The sequence below is a fragment of the Aureobasidium namibiae genome (assembly GCF_000721765.1).
Source record: "Aureobasidium namibiae CBS 147.97 unplaced genomic scaffold scaffold_6, whole genome shotgun sequence".
Classification (NCBI taxonomy): Eukaryota; Fungi; Ascomycota; class Dothideomycetes; order Dothideales; family Saccotheciaceae; genus Aureobasidium; species Aureobasidium namibiae.
In genome coordinates this window covers 934,867-961,036 of record NW_013581203.1, presented here as the reverse complement: position 1 = coordinate 961,036, position 26,170 = coordinate 934,867, and the positions used below count along the sequence as shown (strand labels likewise).

The window sequence follows — 26,170 nt, the reverse complement described above, 5'->3', positions numbered from 1 at the left end:
TGTTGGCTGCAGATAATATAGTGTCCCAGCCTTTGCAATCAAGATTTTCCCTCTCACTGCATCCTGTGCGAGTGGTCGTCATCACCTAGTACAAATACTCCGTGTCCTCCTCGTCGATTCTCACCAGTCCAAACGAGCAAGCGCTAACCTTTGACTACCCTTCTCTGGACCTCACTGGCATTTGGTCCGATTACGCGGTACCATTCACAGTCATGGCGCTGTCAGGCTTCCTCTTCCTCTCGTTTCGCATCGCGCAGATACTCACCCTGATCCCAATTGTGGGTATGCTGGCGTGGTTCGTCCACGGTTTTGTCGTCAACAACCAGCTCACGCCTACTTACATCTTGCTGCTGTTCATCACCTCGGTTCTGGCAGCAGCCTGGACTCTTGCAACCCTCGTGACCTATCTACGTGCTCGTCACTCCGCCCTCTTTGTTGCATTGGTCGACCTTGCCTTTGTGGGAACCCTGATTGCTGCTGTCTACGAGTTGCGTGCAATCACCAACCAAGACTGTTCCAATTTCTCTACCGGAAGCATCTACCTCAGTTTGGGACCCTTTGGCTACTACGGCCGTCAGAGCGGTAGTGACTGGTCGCTTCACATCAACAAGACATGTGCTATGCTCAAGGCCTGTTTCGCCCTCGCCATCATGAACATCATATTCTTCTTCACCACTTTCGTGAGTTGCTCCCCCATACGAATCTCTGCTGGAAAATCACTTATGCTTCTCCAGCTTCTTGCCCTGCTCGTCCACAGAAACCACCGTGACCGTGACACTGTCGTTGTCAAGAAGGAGTATCACAGCACCCGTCACGGTCAGCGACGTTCCAGTCGTGGCAGCTACGACAGACGCAACTCCCCTCGCCGATCCCACCACAGCAGCAGCAGACGCTACTACGTCTGAAACACCTTTGGCCGAAGAAAGGCTGTGCATACAGCTTAGCGATACGATCAGATCAGCAAGACTTTCCTTCTACACGACCCCATTAACGATAACACGACCATTTGATATACCACAACATGCATCTTCAAACCACTGAAATATCGCCTTGGCGAAGCGTCGAACTGCGTCTTTTGCTTCCATATCCTATGTAGCTCTTTTCAAGGATGGCTGCGTGCTTCTACTTCTAGCTCATCCTCCATCATTCTTGCGTGATCGTTCTTTCTGATTGTCTAGATTAAGCTCGGTGCTCGCTGACATGTTCACATGGAGTCTGGAACGTTTTTTGTTTATGAAGTGTTTCTTTGTATTGCAAGCTGACGAAAGCGTGACCTCTAATTGAATCTCAAACGCCGTGACCTCAGCCCTCCGCGGTCGTACACCAGAAAAGTCCATGGTCAAATATTATAGAAAGATAAATACAAACGCCAATTGCTAAATGCCATAAGAGTCAATGCGATAGTTCATCATGACAGACGCCAAAGTCCGCTTAGTAGACAATGGCAAGCTTCGAGCGAGCGCGCATCAGGTGTCCGTACTTGTAAAATACGAAAGGCACCAGAGTGAGCACACAAGCGATGAGCGAGAGGATGAGACCGGCATATTGACTGCCGACGTTGTGGAAGAATTGAGAAGCAAAGAGAGGAGACACGGCACCAAGTGCGTTTCTCATGAGACCCTGTCCGGCAATAGCTGAGGACGAGCTCTCTCCGTAACAATCAGCAGTGTAGCTGTAGGTCGACTCGAAGATGAAGTAGACACCGAAGGCGATGGGAGCGAGAGCGATGGTGGGACCGACCCAAGACAGGTATCCGTACTGAGTGAAACTGTAGATGAAGAGACCGATAGGCATCCAGACGGCACCCCAAAGAGCAGCCCAAAGACGGTCCTCGGGCACGACCTTGTGGTTGGGGTCCTGGGTGAGCTTGAGGTATCTTCTCATCTGGATGTGATGAGCCAACCAGCCAAGAGTGACACCAACACAGAGAGAGATGTAAGGAAGACCTCCAATGCCTTCGTTCCAGCCACGCTTCTCTTGGAAGGTGATGGGGATGACGGACAAGAACAGGAAGACGATGAACCAAGAGAAGGCGATCCAGATACCGAACAGGAACACGACAGGCTCAGTGGCCAACATGTAGATGGCCTTGACGGAAGACGCCTTGAGCATAGCCTGGACGCTAGGGGTCTCGAAGTCCATAGCGCTCTGGTAGCGATCGTCACCAGTAGCCTTGCGGACAGCCTTGGCACGCTTCTGAAGGGCGACACCTCCGCGAGTCTCCTTGAAGAAGAGGAAGATACAGATAAGGAGAGGGATGTTGCTCAATCCCTGGATACCTTCAATCCATCTCCAGCCGATGGTCATGTCGATGAATCCGGCATAGATGGGAGCACCGACAGTTCCAAGAATTGCAACGTACGAGAACATGGCCATGGGTCTGGCACGCTCGTGCACGTCGTACATATCGCTGAAGGTACCACCGACGAGGATAGTTCCAACACATCCGAAGAGACCGAGAAGTGTACGCATTACGAGGATAGTGGCAATGTTCTGTCCGAGAGCCAGACCGATGAAGCAGAGACAGAAGCAGAAGTATGCTCCGGCGTAGATGATTTTACGACCGACGAGCTCGCAGAAAGGAGCCAGGAACAATGGAGCAAGGGCGCAGGTCATGTTGAAGGTGAACAGACCCAATTGGCCCATCTCGGTAGAGCGATGGAATTCGGCAACCATGCTGTTGATACCGGAACTGTATGCAGTTGTAGCAAGACCGATAAAGAGGGTCATGAGGTTGAGCTGAGTCGAAATGAAACGTCTCTTCCATTTGCCCCACTTGAAAGGGTTCTCCTTGTCGTCTGGTGCGAACTTGAGCTCGACCAGTTGCTTGTCGCCTTGGTTGATGACCTGGGTGCGAGTAAGAGGCATATCGATATCGACCTCGGTCAAGGGACCGTCGAGGTTAAGGCTCTCGTTCTGGCGGAGCTCTTCGAGGTGTTTGCCACCACAGAGCCATCCTTGCGAGTGAGGCTCTACGTTGGTCTCTTTCTTGTCCGTGGCATTCTCGTCGAGGGATCCCGAACGAGGAGACTCGGAGTCTTTTTCCTTGTAGTTCTGCTCTGTCCAAGAGGCGTTCCGTGAAGGATTTCTGAGATGTGTGGGTGCGGTATTCATAATGGGAAACGACAAGGTGGAAGCAAAATGCAAAAGTGACCTCGGGAGGGGAACAGAAACTATATACAATGATGGAGAAGGGAATTAAGAAAAAACTCGCCCCGGAGAGTCTTGGAAACAACCCACATCTTCTGACAGACGTACCCACTGAGCTCACAGTTGGCACGACACGCGAATGCCAGTGAGATCACAGTCTCAACCTAAGGTTCCTCCTCGGTGGACGTTGAAGGGTCCGCGATGTGACCGACTGACGGACCGAAGACTCAGACTTACGGTATTACTCCGTATCCAGCATACGATGCCATCCATCCATCATACTTCCATACTTCCTCACAGCTAGTTCTCTACGGAGTGACTGGCAGATTATGTTGTCTTCGAATCCCTCCTCTATGTGTGGTCTTTCATGCAGATGAGCTTCAAGGCAGTAAAACAGCAAACTGTTCGAGACTTGGAGTTCGGAGCCAGAACTTCACGGGCCGTGATGCGCCAAGAAATATGCTATCTCCAGACGTAGAATGACGTCGATTTCTTCTCTCCTTCGCCCCAACAGACAAAAGATTGCTTGTTGTCTACCCTTTTGCCGAGCAACCGATTCATCTGACGTACAACGCCTCTGCAATACAAAACTCAAACAGCAGTCTGGCACTTGTTGACACCGGAATCTAGGGCTGGCCATTATTGGAATGCCCAGCTCCCGAATCTTGCCTTCCATTGCATGCCGACGGCAGTCCCGGCATCCGAGTGAATTTGATGTTGGAGGAGTCAGGACGATACCAAGGATGTGAACCCTCATAGCATGAGGATCTGTTATCGCCTATTTGAGATGACGCAGATGCTGCTTGGTGATAGAGTGTAGATCCGCCGAGCGCGAGCTGCTTCCCACGGTATTGTAAACAAGCCTGCTCACGTCCTTTGCAAGTTGGACAGACAACTTCTTAGTGACCCATCGAGAACAAACATAGACCACACACTGCTTACTGCAACCTCCCGGTGATCATGCGTCGAAGTCTTGACAAGACTTGCTACGTCCCGCCTACAGGTGCCAGTTACGTTGTACGTGGAAACGAGAATGTTTTGAGACGGTTATACCGTGGCATCCATACCCTCGTTCGACTTCTACCTTGCGATCTTTCCTGAGGACGAACACACTCGAACTCACACAATGCAAGGTCTTGTTGGCAGATCGGAAATGTGGCAATGTGCGATCCTCGATCAGCAGCGTCGTTTCACGCGCGAGCAAGTTGTCCCCTTGAGAACAAAGATGGAGACCGAAGGACGACCGGACCCGTGGTCGCAATGGCGACTGAATCCCTCGACCAAGCACGGGCATACAGCTAACATAACGTAGACATTTCGGATGTTATCAAAGGCGTGGTGCAATGTTCGAGATAGCAAGCACGCAGTGCTACATCAACAGTCGTTTGACTCTCGCAGAGGTCGAGTAGAGCACAAGCGAGCATATCTGGTCAACTGTCACCCAGGTAGGGCGGTGGTCAAGAAAATCTGATATCAATTTGGCATCTGCGGAATCTGCCCGTAGCCATGACGCTGGCGGCGTGTGGTGCGTACACGCCAGCCGCTGAGGATGACAGGGTGCACTGCTTTAAGCTCATAAACATGAGTCGTACCTACCTTAATAACTACCGTGACAAGTTACACCCTCAAAGTAGGCGACAGACACGATTATCGGACTCGATACAATAAGACTTGAGCCTCACTTTAATAGAGCTGGGCGAATCCGAGCATCTGAGCGAGCTTGCATTCCACGCCTTTGAAATCATGTATTTCGCATATGTTACGACAAGGCCGTGTGATACTCGTGATGATGGAGCCTGTTAATTCACAACGTACCATTTGGGTGGGATCAATAACCACAAGCTTTAAATGGCACGGTCTGCTTGCTTATACCATCCGAAAAAATGTAAGGAGCAGAAATACGGTCTTATACGATATTCGATGCGGCCGGGCGTGCCTCTTTAGCTGGAGAGGAGCCCAGACCAGGGTCGCCCTGATAGCATGAGTATCGTGACACAACTACATCCGTGTTATCAACCTTTTAGCACCCAGACCGGGTCAACACACTCTATGCTCGAAAACTTGTCGACTCAAGCAACCTGGTAATTAGAATTGCGCCAAGCATAAACAAGAAAGATCTACATTGATTGAGCTGTGCCCGAAGTCTATAAACAGCATTAATGCTTCAAGGTTGTCGACACAAAGTTGTGTAAGCCTGATAAGGAACGGACCACAGACGAACAAAATATAAAAGAAAGACCGAACCGCAGGTCTCGTAACTAGACACGATACGTCTTGGTTACCTTGGCCAAGGTCGGCCACCCCTCTGGTTGCCTTGACCTCCAGCTCCTTTGCCGTTTTGCCAACTTTGCCAGTTTTGGCCCCAGCCTTGTGTTTGAGTCGAGCCGGCTGCCTCAGTAGTTCCAGTTTCGACAGGAGGGTTGGGGTTGTTTGTATAATACGCTGCGACGGCACTGACGATCTGATCGGTCTCGTCATATGCACCTAAGTTGCCGAGGTAATTGAGTTTGCTTGATATTTGGTCGTCGGAATAGGCATCGGCTGACCAGTCCTGTGCCACAAAGCGCGGGTCATCAGGGTTGTCGAGAGACTCGACGTTATCATATCCCAGAGTTTCAAGCCTGGTGACATTGAATGAAGCCATCATCATCGAATCTTCATGTCGAAGGTTGTGGCAGTGGAACATGTAGAGTCCGTTCCAACTAGATTTGGTCAGCGAGCGATTCTGCACAATCACTGTTGTATGTACTTACGGGCCATAGTGTGCCTCGATGTCCACGGTCTCACCAGGCTCGAGAAGAACGATATCTTTCAAACCCGCTGACTCGTAAGGGAGGACACCGCGACTGCCTCCAGTTCGCGAAAGGATCTACATATGTTTAGTTTTTCGTTGTGTACATCAGCATTGGCTTTTGACTTACCTTGAAGTCTACAAGGTGGACATGGACTGGATGGTATCCAGGACCTCCAGCATAGACCAGTCTCCAACGTTGGGTTGAGCCCTGGGGCGGTCTTGCAAGTATCCTGTTGTTGACGTCGTCGAAATCAACACCGTTGATAGTCCAGACGTTGTCTTCACAGGTTAGCGACGAATTTCTTCAAAGTCAGGCTCGCATTATACGCACCACCACCTCTTTGGAATCTGAAAGTATGGTCGACTTCGTCCCTGTCTTCTGGCCAGTTGATGTTGGGGTTAAGAGTACTGGGAACTTCGTTCGACGACCAATCGTTCACAGAGTTACCCACGACGAAGGACATGACGAGATCCATGTTGTCGAATTGGGGATAGCCTGGGCCGCTCAGAGCGAAGGCATTCTTCAAAGTCAGGTTCTGGTTGGCGAATGCAGAGAAGTCTACCACGATCTCATAACGCTCTGCCATTCCCATGGTGACTTGGTTGGAGTTTACTGGGGAGCCAAACAAGCCGGAGTCGGACGCAATGACCTGGAAGTCAAGCCAATCACCATTGGACTGCTCCACATGAATGTCGAGAGGTCTGCTTGTAGCAGTATTGTAGAGACGCAGTCTGTACTTCCTGGGCTCAACCTCGAGATAAGGCCAGGGTTGGCCGTTGACTTCCATAATATCTCCAACGAAGTCCTCAGACTCATTAGCAACAGAAACGAGGTCGCCCGAGTCGGTGTACATCTTGTCGGTGATCATCAGCGGAACGTCGTATTTTCCAGTGGGAAGATTCAATTTGTCTTCTTCCGGATCATAGATAATGTATGTGCCGATCAGACCTCTGAAGCAATTCAATGTAGTGATACCGTCTGCGTGATCGTGATACCAGATAGAGCGAGCATTTTGACTGCAAGAGGCAAATTGTTAGCATAAGTTTCAGCAGCATACATGCCACAAGCAGATTTGTCTAGCACGACTGTACATACTCGTTTGGGTAGTAGTAATCTTTGTACTGACCGAGCGCGATACTATCGCTCGGCCAGCCATCCCATGGTGTGTGTGTGGCTGAGCCGTGAAGATGGACCACCGAATCATCGGTGTGGTTGTTGTGGTAGCGAATGACTGTTTGAGTGCCCTTCTTGACATAGTATGTCGGACCTGGCGCAACGCCATTGTAACCCACGAGGTTGGCAGGCCCCAGATCAGGATAAATCTGCTTCTGGAACGGCTCGATTGTGACCTCGTAAAAGTCTATTTGTTGACCATTGACATTGGTGGAGCTGAGGGGGATTAGCTTAGCCCTGGATACTTGGTGACCATTAGCTGTATGTCTCACCTTGCCGGAGTTGCGATTGGTGCTAATGGCAAAGGATTCTGGAAGATGGCGCTGTAAGTTGGGCTGCCGGCCAAAGCAAGAGGGACTGAAGCAAGGCTAGCGATCCATAGAAGTGTGCTTGACGCCATAGTGTCTATGTTATGGAAGGAAAACACAAAAATTTGATGAGCGAAAGAATGCGCAAGCTGCGCGAGAGAAATACAACAGGATCAGAGAGAACGAGGTATAGGATGGGTCTGCAGCAGGCAACGCCTTTATGAAGACTTGCGTTGCCTCCCTGCATGGGGTTTGCCTCGAGTGACTTATCTGCTCATGACGATTGAAAATCTCAAGTTCGCCCATCCCCAGCAGGGATCCATTATTCTACGAATATGCACATGTTGCTGTAGCAAGCATGCGGCTCCAGAGCGATCATTAACGCTTCGAGCAAGGTGCTGTCGGACAAGTTGGGGGGGTCCGAAGGATCTTGACGTCTCTTCTGAGATAGAGTTGCAGCCACAGGCAGATACGTTGATGTTATTGGCTGGTCGGTTAGTACCGGTCCACTTCCACTGATCAGGACCCCTGACCATGTCCTAAGATGCAGAGCTTAACTGCACGCCTTCCATCGATGGCCACTGTCCTCAGCTTCAACGCCACGCCTGGGTTGACATGTTAGCTAGGGCATCACATCTGAAACAAAATTCTCGTCGCACTCGGTATACACAATGTCACGCAGCGTGCCTCGGGCCTCATAGCGGTACAAGAACGTCTCGCGACTATGACCTTTTGCATGAACCATGTCCATTCAAGTTCATGGCTACCGGCACGCTGCATGATTGCTGCCGTGCTGGATCGGCATCAAGATCTTATGTACTGCCACGATTGTTTCAACAAAAGTTCGCTACACGGCACCCCGGCACCATCTACATGGTTTTGTTATTCCGCTGGCCTGCAATCCTTGAGACGTGGCACTTTATATCGGCAAACATTTGTGTGACAGCACGAAGCACATACCCGGATTCCACACTTGGGTGCGAGCTCGTCGGATTTAAGCAAGAGACATGGGTCGATCATCACACCATCTCACCACTCTCTAGACCATGTCGGCATGATTTCCAAGCTCTTGGGGGCTGAGTGTAAACCTCAGCGAAGGTCCAGATTTTGCATAGTCTAATTCTTTGTGGTGTACTTGTGTAGCTGTGTCTTTGTTGTTGATTCTATGGACAAAAGCATCTGAGAACAATTCAGACAACAGTGCAACGCTCGCTTATGCTCTTGATTTACAAGTTCACCAGCCTATGACACCCGACAAACCGCGGACAGCAGCGTCATCCTTCTTCTCCGGCTGCTCATCCGCCCACTCTCCTCCATTCAGAAGGTGGAAGAAATCGCCTCTCCTGCGCAACAATCCCTCGTAGCTTCCTTGCTCAACGACTTGTCCCTGAGAAAGTACTACGATGTTCTTCGCGATTCTCATCATGTCTTTGCTATGTGTGATGATGAGCACAGTCATGCCAGATCCGTCGCGCTCAACCAAGCCTTGTATCGTATCTCGGACTAGGTTTGCGCTTTCGACGTCGAGAGCAGATGTTGCTTCATCTAGGATCATCACCGCTGGTCTACTGATTAAAGCTCTAGCAATCGCTACTCGCTGTGCCTGTCCACCAGAAAGTCCGGTACCGCCTTCACCTATCAGTGTCTCGTAGCCTTGTGAGAGACTCATGATAAATTCATCAATACCAGCTGCGGCTGCAGCTCGACGAACGGATGCTTTGTTCCTGTAAGGCGATGACTGTGGTAGCCCATATGTGATATTGTCCGCAACCGTCGCAGAGAACAAGACTGGTGTTTGTGACACGACTGAAATCAACGAACGCAATGTTGGAGTGTGGATGTGCTTCAGGTCACGACCAGAAAGCATAATGTCCGGTGTCTTTCCGCTGCCTTCGGACACCTCGCTTGCAGTTGTGTAAAGGCTCAGAAGCAATGCTGCAATAGTGGATTTCCCAGACCCCGATGATCCGACCAGTGCAGTGGTTTCTCCCGCCGGTATAAGCAGATTGATATTCTTGAGTACTGTGTGATCTGGACGGGAAGGATAAGAGAAAGTGAGGTTATGCAGCTCAATATCACCGATCGATGTGATCTGTGTATTACCAAAATGCTCGTGTGAATCTTTTGGCAGTGTTGAAAGTCGCAGCAGGCGAGACGCACAGTCCTTTGCCAATCCTATCTGTGGTACAAGACCCAGATAGAGGCTCACGTTCGTGATTGCCAAGATGAGTTGTATGAAGACTTCCACGATTTTCGTCGAGCTCGCACCATCTCGTATCAATCTCGCACCAGCATAAAACATGAGTGCCATGACAAAGATCCCAGAAGAATCAGAAAGTCCGAAGAAAAAGCCTATGTAGACAGAACGACGCAAGCCAACCTGAAGGGTGCTCCTAGTTGCGCGGAAGTACTTCTCCCGGAAATGAGATTCAAGAGTCAAGGCCCGTACGGTCTTGATGTTGGTGAATGTCTCAGTGAAGATCGATCCTGCAGCTTCAGCAGCGTCGTTGCTTCTTCTTTCCCAATTGCCACTGATAGTGCTGAAGGATTTGGTGACAAAATACACGTAAGGGCCCAAAGCGACCGCGATAAGAGTGAGCTTCCACTGTGAGGTCAAAGCCCAGACGAAGGCGACGACGCTCAGAACAAGAGCTATATAGAGAGATGATGCGAATCGGCCAAGGAGATTTCGCATCTCTTCGGCATGCCGATCTAGTCCCTCCATCACGTGCGAAACCGAGTTCTCTTCGTGTGTGAACCAATCGCGAGGCTGGTCGAGGATGCGTTCCAGGGACCTTTCGCGCATAGTATTGACCCATACCTGTCCAGCGTATTCTAAGAGCACGTGCATGACATAGCTGCTTATGCCGCTCAAAACCGCGATGCCAAGAATCGAGACAGTGTAGATCACAGCAATATGTTTTTGGTCGTCGCCTTTTCCATAAGTTCCTATCAGCTTCGACAAGATGCTGGAAAACACTGGGGTACATGCGCCGTTGATGGAGGCCGCAATCAGAGCAATGACGAGAACGACTCTCATGTACCAGTCGAGGCTAGGCCAGACAGTGCCTAGGATAGCCCGCAGGGAGAATACCTGCCGACCGTCCTCGAGTGATTCATTCTTCTTGTGCTTTGATATAGGTTGCATCTCAATACTACCAGTGACAGCAGGTATAGACCCATCGGATGGAAGACGTCTTCGCCTCGAGTTTCCCAATGTGAGACGAGCGCGGGCAGCCAGATTTCCGGTCGACTCAATAAATTTGTCCAGAAGCTCAGGCGCTACAGACCTCCTGTTGTTTGTTTTCTGGCCCCCGGTAAATTCCTTGTTGCTTGGATTTGTCGGCTCACCAGTCTGTGGTTTGTGTGAGGTAGTAGATTCTTTACCGCTGGACATGGGTGAGGACGGTCCAGAGGTGACTTGAGAGATTGGTGCGCCAAATTCGCCTAAAGGTGTCGCAAAGCCATATGCTCCTCTGAACGCTGCTTTCGTATGACTAGTCGCGAAGAGTGCCGGCAGGTAAGAATACCGCGGGTTCTCACCAGCGTCCAAGTGAGCCTCCAATGAGTCATCTGTAGTTTTCTGATACGTTGTATCTGTATCTGGCTCTTTCCCCATATCCTCTGATACTTCCAGAGAATCTGGCGGAGGAACCGTAACAGTGGACAAAAATCTTTGGAAGGGCGAGTCGTGTATTTGTTCCATGTGTTTACGGTAGCCTTCCTGTGCAAGTCCACCATCTTCAAGGATCATCGCGTAATCATCGGGGAGAATTTGTGTGATATCATGGGTGATAATCAGAGTCGTCTTGCCGCGGCGCCATCGTCGAATCGCTTCCATCATCAGTGAACGACTGACTTGATCTAATGCACTTGTGGACTCATCCAGAAGGAGTACAGGCGTATCTCGCAGATATGCTCGGGCGAGAGCCATTCGCTGCCTTTGTCCACCGCTCATGGTGCCGCCTTTCGCTCCAACCATGGATTGAAACCTCTGAGGCATGTCATTGATCATTGCCAACAAGAGAGCAAATTCGGCAGCGCTGATTACTGCCTCTTTTGTGACACTATGGGGACGCTCGGTTCCAATGGCAATATTCTCGAAAACAGTATCCTCGAACAGCATACTGTGCTGCTCAACAAGTGTGATGTGGTTCCGGAGCCATAGGGGATCCAAGGAATCTATGGGCAGCCCATCGAGGAGTATCTGTCCCGAAGCTGCTGGGTAGAATTTCAGAAGCAACTGGCCGAACGTGCTCTTTCCGGACCCACTCTTTCCGATAATGAATGTAGTGTCATGTGCCGGAATAGAGAAAGTGACATTCTTCAGAGCGGTCCGATCAGGACGGGCCGGATACGCAAACGACACCTGTGAAGCGGTTAGTACCAACGAAACTACACACGCACAAATCGACTTGCATTTCGAAACTCGATATTGCCTTCGCATCTGCTTGGTTTCACAAGTTCGGGCAACGGCGAAGCGTTTGACCCTCTCGCAATCTGCGCCATAACAGCTCTGAGAGTCGATCCCGCTGTCCTTCCTTTCTGTAGTACTATCATCTGTGGCAGGATGCTAGAGATGGCTTGGAAGGCGCTGATCGCCGAGAAGAAAGTTGTGATGACATCTCCGGTGTTTTTCTCGTGATGATCGACTTGGACACCACCGTAATAGAAACCTTGAACGAACATTGCCAAAGTGAAGAAGCTCATGAAACCGAACTGCTGGGAGTTGACGTTGACAACGCGATAGTACCAGCCTGCGGCTTCCTTGAGGCGGGACGAATATTGACCTAGTTCATGCTCTTGACCGTTGAAGCACTTGACCGTTTCGATGGCATTGATGGCGTTACTGACATATTTGAGAGCTTCGGTGAGTTTCTCTTGCTGCTTCCTGACTGATTGTTGCATAGATGCCCCTAGGTAACCGATAATGATAACGATGACGGGAGCAGTCGAAACGATGACAAGGGTAAGCTTCCAAGAAGTGTACAGAGCAAGTCCTAGAGATGCCATGGCATCTGCGGTAGACGTTATCAAGCCACCGAAGGGCTGTGCGGTAGCGAGTTGGAGGTCTCTTATCTGTCTGCTATCATTAACAAACTACTCCACTTTGTAGGTGAGTAGAATGTAATACTTACGCCTGTAGCCGGGGGATCATTGCGCCAACTCCATTCTTGCGCATATCGTACCATTCGATCTCTTTGCCCAACATACCCAAGAATAGCCGTTCTCTGGCGCTGTTGGCTTGTAGTTCTCCGAATGCAAGCCAGGCTGAGAAGAACACAAAATGCACTAGCCAACTACCAATTCCGAGAGCAGCAAGGTAAACGGTATAGTTGGTGACACTTTTAAGGACAGCGCTGGGACTGCTGGAACTTGTGAAAGCGTCAAAAGCTTTACCGAGGAGATAGGACTGCGCTGGCGCGATACCGCCGGCTGCGAGAGCCGCTGCGAGACCGACAAACATGCATGTCAGGTGTGATTTTGTTGTGAAGAAGAACAGAGCTCTCCACGGCGCTGCTTGCACGTCATCTTCCTTTACGTTGCTAGCCGACACTTCCTTATCTCGAGGAATTGTGGCAGCAACGTCTTGCTTATGGGTAGATTTAGTCTCCCTCGAACGGGTCAGTCTCGGTATCCTGGGCATCTGAGCGTTAGAGGTGAAAGGGGAGGCGAGCAGAAGTTGGACAGCGCTCTGAAACGCTCGAAAACGAAGTACAAAATTCGTGGCGGCTGCGATTGTTCTAGAAAAAACGATTCCTGAGTAACCGCAAAATGTTTACCTAGTCGTACAATGCAGTGGCGTAGTTGCGGCGGTCGGTGTGAAGAATGCGTCGCGTTACTATTGTTCTTGTTCTGGCTTTGAACAGGCCGCGATACCACCCTTTATTTAGCCCTCTCCGAGACGATACCTCCTTTGGTTAACCATGTGTCCTCCGACCGTAAAAGTCTACCGCGAATTTACTTGGGTTCTGCGTGGCAGATTCTAGCGTCCGAACCATGTCGCCCTCATGCGACCACGACTGTTCCTCCCCTTGGCACTTGGTCGTGATTTCATCAAACCATCAAGGTAGGTCGGGAATCATGGTCCTTCGTTTACCGAGCAGCGACTTACTTTGCAACAGATTGCACACAAAGCAGCGGAGTAACGGTCTGTCGGTATGAGTCACGATCCTACCAGTAACCGCCTAGCAAACGTCATTGTCATAGGCATGGTGCTCAAGAAGACTTCTGGCCTTGAGCTTTCTCGTAAACCCAGTCGTTCAGACCTTCGCGATTTCTGTCCAGTTTCATAAGCAGATGAACTCAATGCAAAACCTTTCCAGAGCATACCTCAAGATTTCAAGTGCGTAGAACTGCATGCGAACAGCTGTAATTTTGGATCAGCTAGGTTCCAGCAACATAGGGAAGGTGATGGGCGGTACCAAAAATGGTCTCGTCCTGGCCGTATTCAAAGGCAGGGTTGGAGCGCAACAGTGTGCCGAAGTTGTAGTCGTCGACCTTCTTCTCGTACTGGTTGATAAAGTTTCTCCAGCGCTCCTTGCCTGCCTTGCTCTTCATCTCGTCCTCATTGATGGTGGCCTTGGGGTCGTAGTCGGGGAACTCCTTCTTGAAGTGCTCGTAAATCTCGTCGTCGATCTTTGTGAGGCGTAGCTTAGAGCCGGGGACCTTTTCGAGAATGGACCAGTAGGTAGTCATGTGCTGGACAGCTGTCGACGACAGTCAGCTACGGCATGCTTGATGCAATGGTAGAGCGGCGCTGCGCACCCTTGACGGCGAACTGCTTCTCGATGTCCTCGAAGTTGTCCTGTTGCTCGGCAGTGAGAGACATGACGGCTGTCTTGTTCGTGGATGTGTGCTCGTTGGCTGTTATAGAAGACTTGGTCCGAGTCCGGTGGGCGCGATGAAGTTGACTTGGTTAGCTGGAAGAAGCCTTTCTCAACTGAACTCTGACTTTCAGAAATCTTGAAGTGAACCCCACGCCTTGGCAAGCGCGTCACTTTTGGCCAGCAATCGATCCTTACGAGGCCATGCTCTGCCATCTTCCATCTCCATCGCGATCAGTGAGCCGTTGTCCACCGTCTCCTGTCGACCATGTTTGCAACCACTGTCTGCCATTGGAGGAACTCGAAAGTGGCTGGTCGCGCAAGCACAGTCACCGAGACGACGATAACGATCTTCCATCCTCCGCACAGAGTGAGGCTTAAAATGTGGCCTGGAAGACTCACTTGCTCAAAACGCTAGCCACAACGACTGACTCAAGCTCGCAGCAGCCAAGCTTCTGGTATACACAGGCAGAACTGACCAGCTATGGACGGTGTTGTGTAGAGAGAGTGACAGTTCGTTACGCACAAGTACGGAAACCATGACAGGTTTAATATGAAGCCAATAATGAGGTTTGGAGGCTATCAAAGTCATGAATGTCACCAACCGAGTTTTCAACTAAGCGCTGTGGAGAACGGCCGATGTGTGTTGCATGAAGCCTGTTTTCCAGACATCAGGTGAGCCTGTGTGGCTGTCGGTTATCGTGCAGGAATGTGAGCAAGACGAGCATCATGGAGCAAAGAGATTCTGGACATGGCTGAGTAGCGACAGTTGGAGCGTGAGTGCGATTCTGCTCACAGGCTTTCTGATAGCTTGTAGACTTGTGGGTCGGACGATTGGCTCTGTCGAACGGGTGGTGAGTTCCTTGAATTGGTGGAAACAGTAGCGCGCTATGGATACAGCACGGGCTGTGGCTGCGTGTGGGGAAGGAAGCAATCGCATGTGTGTCGACGTCATCTCAACAAGCTTGAGGCAGGCGCGATCGAATCGAAAGCTCCGCGCGCAGCAGAGCTCACCGGGCAGCAGCTCTCGCAGCTGCCTTGTTTAAGAACGTCTCCCCCTCTTGCTCCTCTTCCTCTCCCCCCTCATCCTCTCTCCTCCCTCTCAACTCACTCCTCTACAATCCACGCCGCCGCCATGATTGTCGACCCTGTTGAGGCCTTCAAGGCCACGAGCTCTGTCGCTCCTCTGCCTACTGTTGTTCCCTCTCTCCCCGAGTATCAGACCGTCACCGAGACCGGTACCCGCACTCTGTGGGCCGTCTGTATTCTGATGCTCCTCTCCATGATTGTCTTTGTTGGCCTTTCGTGGACCACCCCCATCTCCAAGCGCGTCTACCACGTTATCACCACTCTCATCGTCACCTTTGCTTCTCTGTCCTACTTCGCCATGGCCACTGGCCACGGCATCAGCTACCACCGCACCACCGTCACTGACGAGCACCGCCACGTCCCTGACACCACCCACGACGTCTACCGCCAGGTCTACTGGGCCCGTTACGTCGACTGGAGCTTGACCACCCCTCTTCTCCTCCTCGACCTTGCCATGCTCGCCGGTCTCAGCGGTGGCCACATCCTTTTGGCCATCGTTGCCGATGTCATCATGGTTCTGACTGGTCTCTTCGCCGCTTACGGCAATGAGGGCACTCCTCAGAAGTGGGGCTGGTACACCATTGCCTGCATTGCTTACCTCGTCGTCATCTGGATGCTCGCCGTTCACGGCCGCGCCAACGCCATGGCCAAGGGCGGCAAGGTCGGCAAGTTCTTTGCTTCCATCGCCGGCTTCACCCTTGTCATCTGGACCATCTACCCTATGTAAGTACCACTCAAACAAGGCTCACGACACACATTCTAACATGATTCTAGCGTCTGGGGTATCGCCGATGGCTCCCGCAAGATGACCGTTGACCAGGAGATCATTGCCTACGCCGTCCTTGACTTGCTCGCCAAGCCCGTCTTCGGTGCCTGGTTGCTCTTCACCCACCAGAGCATGCCCGAGACTCAGGTCGAGCTTGGTGGCTTCTGGACCCACGGTGTCAGCAGCGAGGGTGCTATCCGTGTTGGTGAGGATGACGAGGGTGCATAGACGCCTCGAGCCAGCAACCATGCTACTCCTGCCATGAATTGAACGAATGATTCAGACCCAGTCTCGAAAAGGGAGCATGAATCAGAAGAAGAGTGTCTTCGGGATTCTCGACTGTCTGGTCGGCGCTTGCTTCGCCGCAGCAGCACTTGTGTATATTAGCCGTTAATGATAATGCAGCTGAAGATGTTTTTACCGCTAGCTCTTTGACCGTGACAGTTCCACTTGTGACACCTTTGCTAAGAACCCCGCACGCCTCATGCAGGGTCCTAGAGCTTGCGCAGGGAGCTCAAGTCGTTGGCTCTTTCCCTTGTCTATAGTCCCTCTCACGTCCCGACACCTGTCGTACATCGTCTCATCCATCACCCTCGTCTGACCGTTTCGAAAGTCAACAAGAATCCTACCAGACCATGTCGGATGCAATGCCCCCTGCCAGCACCAGCCCCATCTCTCTAGAGCGCCGCAACAGTCTGGAGAAGGCTATTCAGAACCGGCCCGAAGCTCACGAGCTCAGGGAGAAGCACATTCTTCTGAATACTAATGCTGCACCGTAAGAATTTCCCCCACTGCACGAGTATCGAAGAGATCCACTGATCAAGCCCAGAGCTCTGCAAGCCCAGCAACAGCAACTACAACGTCACAAGCTCACTGATAGCCTGAACAAAGCTATTGCGTCACGCTCAGAAAAGGATGAGCTGGTCGAACGCAACATCCTGCCTGATTCTACTGCTGCACCTGCCCTGCAGAACCACCAGCGTGAGCTTGCTGCAGCCATGCGTCGTGACTCGATCGAGAAGCACCTACAGACTCGACCCTCGCCAGCTGAGCTGATCAAGGAAGGCATACTCAAAGGTTCCTGCATATCCATCACTTACACGTCTTACTTTAAGCTCATCTTGTGGCAGCCAACGAGGACCCCCTGGATGGACCTTGATCACGCAGTCAATATCAAGGTTGAACGAAACACCACGAGTGAGAAAATGGTTATAGTCCAGAATGAGAACCAATGGCTGCATCGTTATTTGCTTTATCCCCTCGCTTGATACTACGAGCATGAACCAGACTTTCTTCCAACCCGACACGCTTGCTCATACACCATCTTCTGACTGTGCAGTTAGCTGCGTGTCGTTGTCCGACCACCTGCTTACAACATGGTTTCCATCGTCTAAGCATATCGTAGTCTTTCGCTTGTCCACCCAGGTTGCAAATAACTCCAATCCCGGGCAAAATTGAACGAAGTCTCGTAGGTATTATAGGCAAACAGTGTAACATCATCGAGCTTTGCACCTGCATCCGTCTCGGCCCAGACACTCAATGCAAGTGTGTTGTTGCCTTGGTTGTTGATGACGCCAGGTGGAAAGGGGAATCGTGTTTGTGGACCGATATGAGGAATGTACTTTCCATATTGATAACCATTCAGGTATATCTGGACACTGGCGACAGTTCCTGGGGGTGCGGAAAGTTCAAGACCAATGGGGACATCGAGATCTGAATCAATGTCAAGCTCGAATGTCGTCAAATACCACTTGATGCCGCTGGAGTTGAGCCCTCCAGCAGGAGAACCGGCTGACCATTCGTTACCTGAGGGAGAGAAGCCAGGGAGGTGCCATCCGAGACGCTCTCCATACAGTCCACCTTCGTTGAGAGGTCCACGGACAGGATCGATGTTGGCGGATCCCCCAGCATTGCCCTGAATGAGCCACTTCTTGAAGCTGGCAGTGGTGTTACCAGAACTCTTCAGGGCCGCGCCCAAAAGACCTCGAGGGTTTGCAGCGCCTTTGCCCGTAGAAGTCTGATCGTGACCAGTGTAATCGGTGACCACTGTCAGCACGTTGTCCTTGTCATAGAGTGTTACTCCTGTGAAGTCGAGTACATATGATGTTGACAATAGAGAAGCGTTTCCGGAATGGCCACCGACAAGTTTGCCGTTCAGCCAGGCACTCCACCCTGCGGCTGAGCCACCCTGTGCTGTCAGATTGGCTGATGTGACTGACTTGCCGTCAAAGTAGCCACGGTAGATTTTGATGCCAGAATAGTATCCATAGTCTGAACTGTAAAGAACGGGCACGGACAGTGGCTTGACTGGAGCTTGTGTGGTTGTTTTGTTGCATACAGTCCAAGCTGAATCGTCGTAACTCCTGGCGACTTCGGGCAGACAATCGGCCACTTGCCACCTGGTAAGAGAAGGAATGGTTATCTTACGGTCGAGGACACTCGTAAGATCAGCTGTGAGAGCGCCATATGCCGTCTTCTTCGTAGCCAGAATTCGACCGTTCCATGTGATAGTATCAACACTTTCATTACCCACGTAGACTTCAAGTGTCGTTGAGTTGGTATTGTCGCCATTGACAGAGACAGCTTTGCCACTAACACTGGCGTTGCGAACGAGATAAGGACCTATCGCGAAGATCTGTTTATCTGCAGCGACATTAGGGTCCAAGGTAGTGGGTGGTGCCCAGAATGACCAGGCTGTCGACACATCCAAGAGATACAGCAAGACACCGTTAGACAGCTGGACAATCGTCTTACTGGCTGATTGCTTGTACACAAACTTGGTGTAAGACGCAGTTCCGTTGACTTTGACATGAGATGCTGTGACGTTCATGTTGCCGAATGACTTTATGGAAACGTTTCCAGGGAAAGCATATTCACCAATCTGGCCCACCTCAAGATAGAGCACAAGGACTGATTGCCGGTCAAACAAGCCGTATGTCAGCACGTCGACAGAAGAATACAACAGAGTGTGTTCCCCAAAGTGGTAGTCCGAGACTACAATCTTGCTCTGGCGACCGTTGAGCTGGACACTCGGGACTGTAATTGATCCCAAGGATGTTTTGAGGCTTATAGAAAAGTCCGTAACAGCTCTTGAGCTCGATTTCGAGTGTTGCGTCACGTAGAACCCTGCAGTTGTGTTGGGGTTTCTCAGAACCCAGGTCCAGATGTCTTGAGTTGATACAGCATTCCCAGTACCATTACTCTCCATGTTGGTGTAGAGAAGATCTTGTGAAACTCTTGTAAACAGTGCAATCAGTTTGCTAACAATATATTAGCTGATTTGTCAAAGATACAAGGGCGGCCATTAAGCAATGGCGCCATCATGTTGTACTTACGTCTGTGACATCTTGAGTTGAAGCTCACGAGTTTCACGCATGGGCGCAGAGTAGTCGTAGCTCGTATAGACGACAGGAGCTGCGAGGTTGCCCCAGTTTGTTGCTCCCATTGCCATGTAGAGCGACATCAGTGTCCCTCTTTGGCCTATGTTGTTCTTGTAATAGACATCGGCGAAGGCAGGATCGTGTTCTGTGAGGGGAGAAGATAGTCAGCATTTGATACCAGCAGAGAATTTCCCACCCCAAGAATTGGACATGCCTGCCAAACAGTCATCGTAGAAGTTGCCCGCCCACGGTTGGAACCAGCCAGCTTCGAATTCAGGCCAGAACTCGGGCTGGGTGTACGAGTAGTTCTGGAACCATTGGTAATAGTTTCGAACGAGGTTGAATCCAGTATTGATGTTGGTGCAACTCAGACCGCCTGGGTATGAATCTAGACCGTATATATTGACAGAACCTGTGTTGAGGGGTGATCAGCCTCTCAAGGTTGACAGCCTCTCAAGGTTACCAGTATACATACCTCCTACATCCTGGTAGTCGGTCGACCAACTTTGTGATCTTTGACCTTTCTCATTATGCGTTAGAGGAACCACTATTCCGGAATCTCTCACACTCTTTTTGAGCTGCTCCATGTAGGTCACGAGTGTGTTATCAGCCTTGTGTACAGTCTCTTGTAGCTCGTTCTCGATCTGGTAGAGGATGATAGGGCCGCCTTCGGTTATTTGGTTCTTGACGAGAATCTTGTTGACCTCCCTCATCCATGGTTCCCAGGCTTCATAGTAAGCTTGATCTGACGTCCGGTAATCACCTAGTGCTAGTTAGCTAGCTGAAATTCCGACCAAGGGTGTCGATCGTACCTGCGGAACCATCGCTTGTCCATAGTGCCAAACCACCTGCGTTTGTCTCGGCGTTTGCATAAGGTCCCGGGCGGGCAATGATACTGCGTAGGCGCCTGAGATCAGCATGTCGAACACACATGTCCACGACCAAGCAGGAAACGTACTAGAGACCAGCCTCTGCAGCAGCATCTATAACTTTCTGGATGTCTTTGCCTCCAGACGTGAAGTCAAAGATGTCGCGAGAAGCAGAGTGATACGACCAGAAGAAGTACAAGCTGACTGCATTGAACCCATTTGCCCTGAACTTTTGGAAGATATCGGACCACATTTCCGGCACGGGCATGCGTTCATAGGCAAACTCGCCGGAGAACAAGAACAACCGCTCTCCATTGACCAAGAGACTGTAAGGGTCCCAGGTAACTTGAGTGGTCAAGCCATCACCCGTAGCAAGGGCGAGGACAGCTAGAAAGAATGCGTAAACGAGGAGATGCAAGCAGAGTCTCATCGTGGAATGCAGACATGTAGTTGAAGGATCGAGAGTCAAGGTTAACAACCACCTACTTACAGCCGATGCCTCTTATGCAATACAATTCTCTTGCAAAGTGTGAAGTTATTAGAGGGGCACATTAAGAAAGCACCACGCACGATATTATCCGCCAATCGTCGTGAACCTCCCTGTGCGCATCATAAAGGAAGCCGCTTCTCGCTTCATTATATGAGCCGATGTATGAAGATCCTAGAGCTTAGTCGGTATGAATCAGGCTAGAATTCCATCGCCTATGATGAATACGACGTGACGATGGTGGAAAAAGAGGGGAAATATCGGTTGGTGCTGACCCGAGTACCGTGAAAAGTTTTCGGCAGAATGATGGATCAAGCAGATGGATCATCTTCCCTTCGAATTGTTGAGGTAGCAACAACCACCTGACGGAGAATACATGTAAAAACAGCGAAAGGTATCCTGAATCAAGATCTTCATACGTGACTATTTACAATATTTGTGAAGCCGGAACAGGTTGCCCTGTCGCTTCCTTGACAGTGAATTTATGTCAAGTCACGGTGGATTTACTCCCCCTTGGGGAGGACGAGACACCATGTGAACAGCACAGGTAGCTGGCTTTGGGCAGATGTGTGGAAACTCTGCAAAGGTAGCGCTTGGCGCGAGGCAACGACAAGACGGATTGATGCCATCAACGTACATGTCTTGGATCACTGAACAGTGAAGTGAAGGTGAGCGATAGAATGTGAACCAGTTTTGGTCCACATCTTGTGTCAACACTTATGCCAGGCTGAAGTGTTGACGGGAGGGGGAATTTGGCGTTTTGCAGGATTTGGAATCAAGGTAGTCGAGACCATGATTGATGCTCGTGATCACCTCAACCTTCCTCGGTCGCTTCGATGGCGACGCCCTCACCAGCAGCTTCTTCATCTTCCTCGTCACTTGTGAAGTTGGCGAAATCTTCTCCCTCTTCTTCTTCGTCTTCGACCTCCTCTTCGTCATCTTCCTCTTCGGCTTCTCCATCTTCATCTGTGACTGCACGCTTTCTCTTTTTGATGATCTCAGTTTGAAGCTCAGCCTTTGCCTCCTCAGCAGCAGCCCATGCGGCTGCAGATGCTGGTGGTGGGGTGAACCAGGGGATCTTGCCACGAAGGAAGTCATTCAGAACCATTTTGGCTACGCCGTCCATGTCGGCTTCACCACCCTTCAGCAACTTGCCACCCTTGCGAGCGAGAAGTTCGAGGAACTCGGTCGGTGTCTCCCAGTCACGAACGTCGTATGTTCGTTCGATGTGGTGTCTCTTACACTTTTTGAGTGCAGCAGCGACATACTGTTCAGGATTCTCGACGTTCTCAATACGGACGACACCACGCAAAAGAATATCTTCATCCGTATCACCCATGTTTGGAGGAACGACACCAGGGCAGTCGATGAGGTAAATACGCTTCATCAACGTAATGTATTGCCAGACCTTGGTCTCACCAGGAATAGGAGCAACGTTGCACACCTTCTTTTTGCGGAGAGTGTTGATAATGGAAGACTTGCCGGTGTTGGGGTATCCAATGAAACCAACCGAGATCTGCTTGCGAGATGAGTGCAGAGCGGAGAACTGGCGCAGAAGCGAGATCAGGGATCCTTTTCCGAACGAGTTGTTGATTGAGGCGTGGAATGCAAGAGTAGGATATTCCTTGCCGAGAAGGCGAACCCAGTTGGCCTTGATTCAAAGTCAGTACCCTGAATACACAAACTAGAATCGTACGCATGTTGTGGAGGCAGAAAAACAGGAGAGATATCGACCAAAAAAAAAGAAGCAAAAAGAATGCAGCAAGAGATGTGTGGATCATAACTAAGAGAGCCTCCATGAGCCACCCATACGAGCGGGAGAGGTACTCAACTCAAACGAAACACGCTCGAACCCTTTTGAAAGCAAACCAAGACGGCAAGCAATCTACTAGACGTCCATAACGGGGTCTAGCGGCGGGCCGACTTCGATCTGCCAGAGTTGTAACAGTCTCCTTCCATGGTGAAAAACGCACACAAAATGCGGAAGGAGCCTTGACTTAACGCTGGCATGGGATGCGAGGTGGGACAATAGAACATGCGGACGAAAAGGAATGGAGATGAACTTACAGCAACGCTTGTGGGAATCAGATCGCACTTGTTGAGCACGAACAGAAGATGCTTGTGGGGAGCCTCTTCGCGGATATACTTCTCGACACTTCGGCAACGCGTACCAAGAGGATCTCTCGCGTCCAGGACGTGGATGACAACATCACTTGAATCGATGACTTTGTAAAGCTCGTTCCAGATACGCTTGCTCTGACCCTTAGAGAAGATGGCCTCTCTTGCAGCGGTCAAAGCACCGTCGGCCTCGGTGTCTTGTCCGTCGTCGACAGATAGACCACTAGCAAGGCGAGCTTGCTCGAGACGGTCGAGATAGGTTTCGTGCATCTTGTCCGACTCGCCAGCGAGGTCGAGAAGAGAGCTGACGGCGAGCTTTGGGCGCTTACGCTGAGCCTTGGGGCCAAAGGTATCCGAGAAGGGAGCGGTTTCGACGGCAATCTTTGCCTGGTGCTGCTTCAAGCCGTTCTTCTTGGTCTCGTCGTCCTTGATCAAGCTCATAGGCAACTTGTTCTGCTTGAGCAGGTACGAGTAAGGATCATTCTGCTGAGCCTGGACGGCGCCACGGAAGGCGGACAGAGCATCCTGGGAGATGACACGGGTGTTGGTGAACCACTTGCGGTTGGGCTCGATACGGGCCGAGGGCCTTTCACGCGACTGGAAGACGGCGGCTTTTGTGATGTCACCAGCAGCGTTGCGCTGAGCAGTGCCTTTGGTGAGGATGTTGAGCTTCTTGACCTTCTTTGCGTCTCTGCGGGCATGTCAGCATGCTGCGTGTGTGTGTGCAGTCGAGCGAGGCAAACGCACCTGTAGAAGTTCTCGCCCTTGACTTTGACATTGGCCATGCCATCGCCAACCTTGCCCTGACGCGTCTTGCGCGCAGCCTCCTTCTTGCCGGTACCCATTCTGACAGCGGCGACTCGAGGTGTACTGGAAGAAAATATGGCAGGGAGGGAGCTCGAAACAACCCACGCAGAGACGAAGCAAGAGCGAGGGAGAGAAGGACTTTTTTTATGCGCGGCCACTAGCAACTCCGCAGCGCACGGCCGGCTTTTGCGGAGGCCGGGCCTTGTTGATTGGCTGTGTCTTTTTTTCTGGCAGCGACGCCCGCCAAGACAAGACCAGCGAGCCCGCGCAAGAGAGGGCACTTGCCAGTCCAAGAGCAGCAGCAGCAGCAGTAGCAGTCTCGAACAAGCAGGCGCCGCCCACTGTTCCATACACACACGACCCGAGATGCCTGTCCGTCTACCACAGGCCACTGGCCTTTACACATGCCCTTCATGTGCCTCCCGCTCCGCTCCTCGCTCCTTCTCCATCTCGGCCTCCCAGCTGGCCCTGGGTCCCGAATCTCCTCGCTACATGGACATTCCTCAGGCCCCTCAGCAGACTCTCCCGGATAAGACCCGCCTCAAGGGTATCCTCCCCGTTCCACGCAATGTTTTTGCCGGCCAGGACCCCAAGGCACCCCTCAAGGTGGATCAAGCCACCAAAGAGCCCTCTCGCCCACAATCTCACAATGATCCCCGCTCCATCTGGAAAGAGCGTATGGCTGCTTCGCGAAGGAAGAACTTGAAAGAGGGTCTCAATGCTCTGCAGCACCGCAGAGTCAAGTCGGACGAATACATGGCCACTCGTGCCACCCTTCGCCAGCAAGAACGCGAGGCCCGTCTGCATCGTCCAGAACGCGAAGACGAGCGTCTTACTGCCCCCTCTGTCGACTCCAACTTGCTCAGCCTTCTGCAAAAGGGCCCGCTGCAAGACCCCAACAAAGAGGCTCGCCTGGCCGACATGCGTCAACGACACGCCCTGAAGCAGGCTGCTCGTCAAGAAGACCGTCAGGATGCCCTGCACTCGCTCTACGTCAATGCTCGCGACTTCATTGTCAATGACGCTCAGCTCTCCACTGCCATCGACAAGGCTTTTGGTACTGTTGCCGACCCTCGTTCCTTTGGCAACTATGGTGCCAGCGTTTGGGACAACAAACCAAGCGCCCCCAGCTCTATCGTTGACATGCTCAATTCGGCGACTGCCAGAGGTGTCCGTGGTGGTGCTCTCAACCAGTCAACCATGAATAAGGATACTGCCTTGACTGCTGCCAGAGTTCGCAGAATGGCTGCCGAGTTGACTGGAGGTCAGTTGCCTTCAAAGTCTTCCTTCTAGTCTGCCTTCTTGTATAATATCCGTCTTTCTATCACCCCATGTTCTATAGCCTCTCTCATCCATGGACTCTCTTTTCTTGTCTTTGATCCACCAGTTCTCGTGTTTGGTATTTGGCCCCCTATTTTGTGCCAGCTGATTTCTCCAACGATAAAAGAGCAAACTCCCCGGAACGAGGCCTGCAGGGAACACGCACAAAAGCTGGAGGATTCGCCGGATCAAGCTCGGCGTATCTATTTGTCCTCTGAAGCCTGCAGGCTTCCATTCGATGTATCTTCTTCTTTCGTTCTGATCGTTACGACGCTACACATTGGCATAGGCAACAAGTGTTGAGGAAATTCAATGCTCAACTTACCTCGTCGACCCTTCTTTTCCTGGGTTGCAGCGTCGAGTTCGACGTGTGCAATGACCTTGCCCCGGCCCAGCCTGCGCTGAAGTCTACACGCGCATGCTCTATACCGCCAACATGTGTTGTTCACTCACTTCCTAACACCTTCTCGGCACTCTCGATGCGCCCTTCTCGACGAGGACCCGCTTATTTGATCGCAGCAACTGCTTCCCCGTCACTTCTGCTATCTCACTTCAACTTCCCTCACGGACTTCGAGACTTTTCCTACATCACACACCAGGTGCGACCACTTTTATTCTCCTTTCTCATTCAAAATATCGTCCAACTCCTCTATATCTCCAGACAATGTCTGTTACCAGCCCCACCAATGCTCAAATTGAGCTTCCGGACCCGATGACAAGATCTCGCGACAGAGGCTCGAAGAAGGCCATCAAGGCACGAGTCAACAAGATCATCCAGCAGCGCCAGTCTAAAACCAAGTGCAGACTGTCTGATGAAGAGCTTGTTCTCCTCGCTCTTGCTTACTCCTCAGATGAGTGGCTCTTGGTCTCCCAGATTGGCGAATTTGCTTTTACCAATGTTGTCTTCTTCCAGAGACAGGCCGCTCAGTTCTTCTTCGGAAGATCTGGATACCAAACCCATGGTCAGGGTATCCATGACCTTGCTCGTCGCGTCGAAAGGTGTGTTGATAAAACTTCTAGCTTCCACTCATCTAGATGTGCCGTGCTAACCAAGCACTCAAGCTATCTGCGCACCTACGGA

The 26,170-nt window shown here is 51.2% G+C and overlaps 10 protein-coding genes across 10 annotated transcripts; 4 read left to right on the top strand and 6 right to left on the bottom strand.

Annotated features, from left to right (window-relative positions):
* Positions 1-212: 212 nt before the first annotated feature.
* M436DRAFT_44162 (uncharacterized protein) lies at positions 213-905 on the top strand (the record flags this gene model as incomplete). The annotated part of the gene is made up of 2 exons (XM_013573089.1): positions 213-680; positions 735-905. 2 exons carry the CDS (start codon positions 213-215, stop codon positions 903-905), a joined length of 639 nt encoding a protein of 212 aa, XP_013428543.1.
* Positions 906-1,431: 526 nt separating this feature from the next.
* Positions 1,432-3,114, bottom strand: M436DRAFT_44050 (MFS general substrate transporter; the record flags this gene model as incomplete). Its single annotated transcript, XM_013573061.1, has 1 exon — positions 1,432-3,114. The coding sequence occupies one exon, from the start codon at positions 3,112-3,114 to the stop codon at positions 1,432-1,434; it is 1,683 nt and encodes a 560-aa protein (XP_013428515.1).
* Positions 3,115-5,428: 2,314 nt separating this feature from the next.
* M436DRAFT_44095 (Cupredoxin) lies at positions 5,429-7,518 on the bottom strand (the record flags this gene model as incomplete). The annotated part of the gene is made up of 6 exons (XM_013573071.1): positions 5,429-5,852; positions 5,904-6,019; positions 6,072-6,223; positions 6,279-6,961; positions 7,041-7,334; positions 7,391-7,518. 6 exons carry the CDS (start codon positions 7,516-7,518, stop codon positions 5,429-5,431), a joined length of 1,797 nt encoding a protein of 598 aa, XP_013428525.1.
* Positions 7,519-8,660: 1,142 nt separating this feature from the next.
* Positions 8,661-13,073, bottom strand: M436DRAFT_44512 (putative ABC transporter; the record flags this gene model as incomplete). The annotated part of the gene is made up of 3 exons (XM_013573157.1): positions 8,661-11,795; positions 11,834-12,509; positions 12,565-13,073. The coding sequence occupies 3 exons, from the start codon at positions 13,071-13,073 to the stop codon at positions 8,661-8,663; spliced, it is 4,320 nt and encodes a 1,439-aa protein (XP_013428611.1).
* A 572-nt stretch (positions 13,074-13,645) lies between these two features.
* Positions 13,646-14,258, bottom strand: M436DRAFT_44148 (DUF757-domain-containing protein; the record flags this gene model as incomplete). Its single annotated transcript, XM_013573085.1, has 4 exons — positions 13,646-13,706; positions 13,760-13,796; positions 13,852-14,136; positions 14,195-14,258. The coding sequence occupies 4 exons, from the start codon at positions 14,256-14,258 to the stop codon at positions 13,646-13,648; spliced, it is 447 nt and encodes a 148-aa protein (XP_013428539.1).
* Positions 14,259-15,388: 1,130 nt separating this feature from the next.
* M436DRAFT_44435 (family A G protein-coupled receptor-like protein) lies at positions 15,389-16,336 on the top strand (the record flags this gene model as incomplete). The annotated part of the gene is made up of 2 exons (XM_013573138.1): positions 15,389-16,065; positions 16,117-16,336. The coding sequence occupies 2 exons, from the start codon at positions 15,389-15,391 to the stop codon at positions 16,334-16,336; spliced, it is 897 nt and encodes a 298-aa protein (XP_013428592.1).
* A 407-nt stretch (positions 16,337-16,743) lies between these two features.
* On the top strand, positions 16,744-17,267 carry M436DRAFT_71951 (uncharacterized protein; the record flags this gene model as incomplete). The annotated part of the gene is made up of 3 exons (XM_013573280.1): positions 16,744-16,883; positions 16,938-17,185; positions 17,239-17,267. 3 exons carry the CDS (start codon positions 16,744-16,746, stop codon positions 17,265-17,267), a joined length of 417 nt encoding a protein of 138 aa, XP_013428734.1.
* Positions 17,268-17,498: 231 nt separating this feature from the next.
* On the bottom strand, positions 17,499-20,787 carry M436DRAFT_80957 (glycoside hydrolase family 35 protein; the record flags this gene model as incomplete). Its single annotated transcript, XM_013573362.1, has 6 exons — positions 17,499-19,368; positions 19,444-19,633; positions 19,667-19,900; positions 19,964-20,251; positions 20,301-20,383; positions 20,447-20,787. The coding sequence occupies 6 exons, from the start codon at positions 20,785-20,787 to the stop codon at positions 17,499-17,501; spliced, it is 3,006 nt and encodes a 1,001-aa protein (XP_013428816.1).
* An 871-nt stretch (positions 20,788-21,658) lies between these two features.
* Positions 21,659-23,807, bottom strand: M436DRAFT_80956 (nuclear/nucleolar GTP-binding protein; the record flags this gene model as incomplete). Its single annotated transcript, XM_013573361.1, has 3 exons — positions 21,659-22,495; positions 22,912-23,653; positions 23,710-23,807. The coding sequence occupies 3 exons, from the start codon at positions 23,805-23,807 to the stop codon at positions 21,659-21,661; spliced, it is 1,677 nt and encodes a 558-aa protein (XP_013428815.1).
* Positions 23,808-24,135: 328 nt separating this feature from the next.
* M436DRAFT_44517 (uncharacterized protein) lies at positions 24,136-25,062 on the top strand (the record flags this gene model as incomplete). Its single annotated transcript, XM_013573158.1, has 1 exon — positions 24,136-25,062. The coding sequence occupies one exon, from the start codon at positions 24,136-24,138 to the stop codon at positions 25,060-25,062; it is 927 nt and encodes a 308-aa protein (XP_013428612.1).
* Between the last annotated feature and the right edge of the window lie 1,108 nt (positions 25,063-26,170).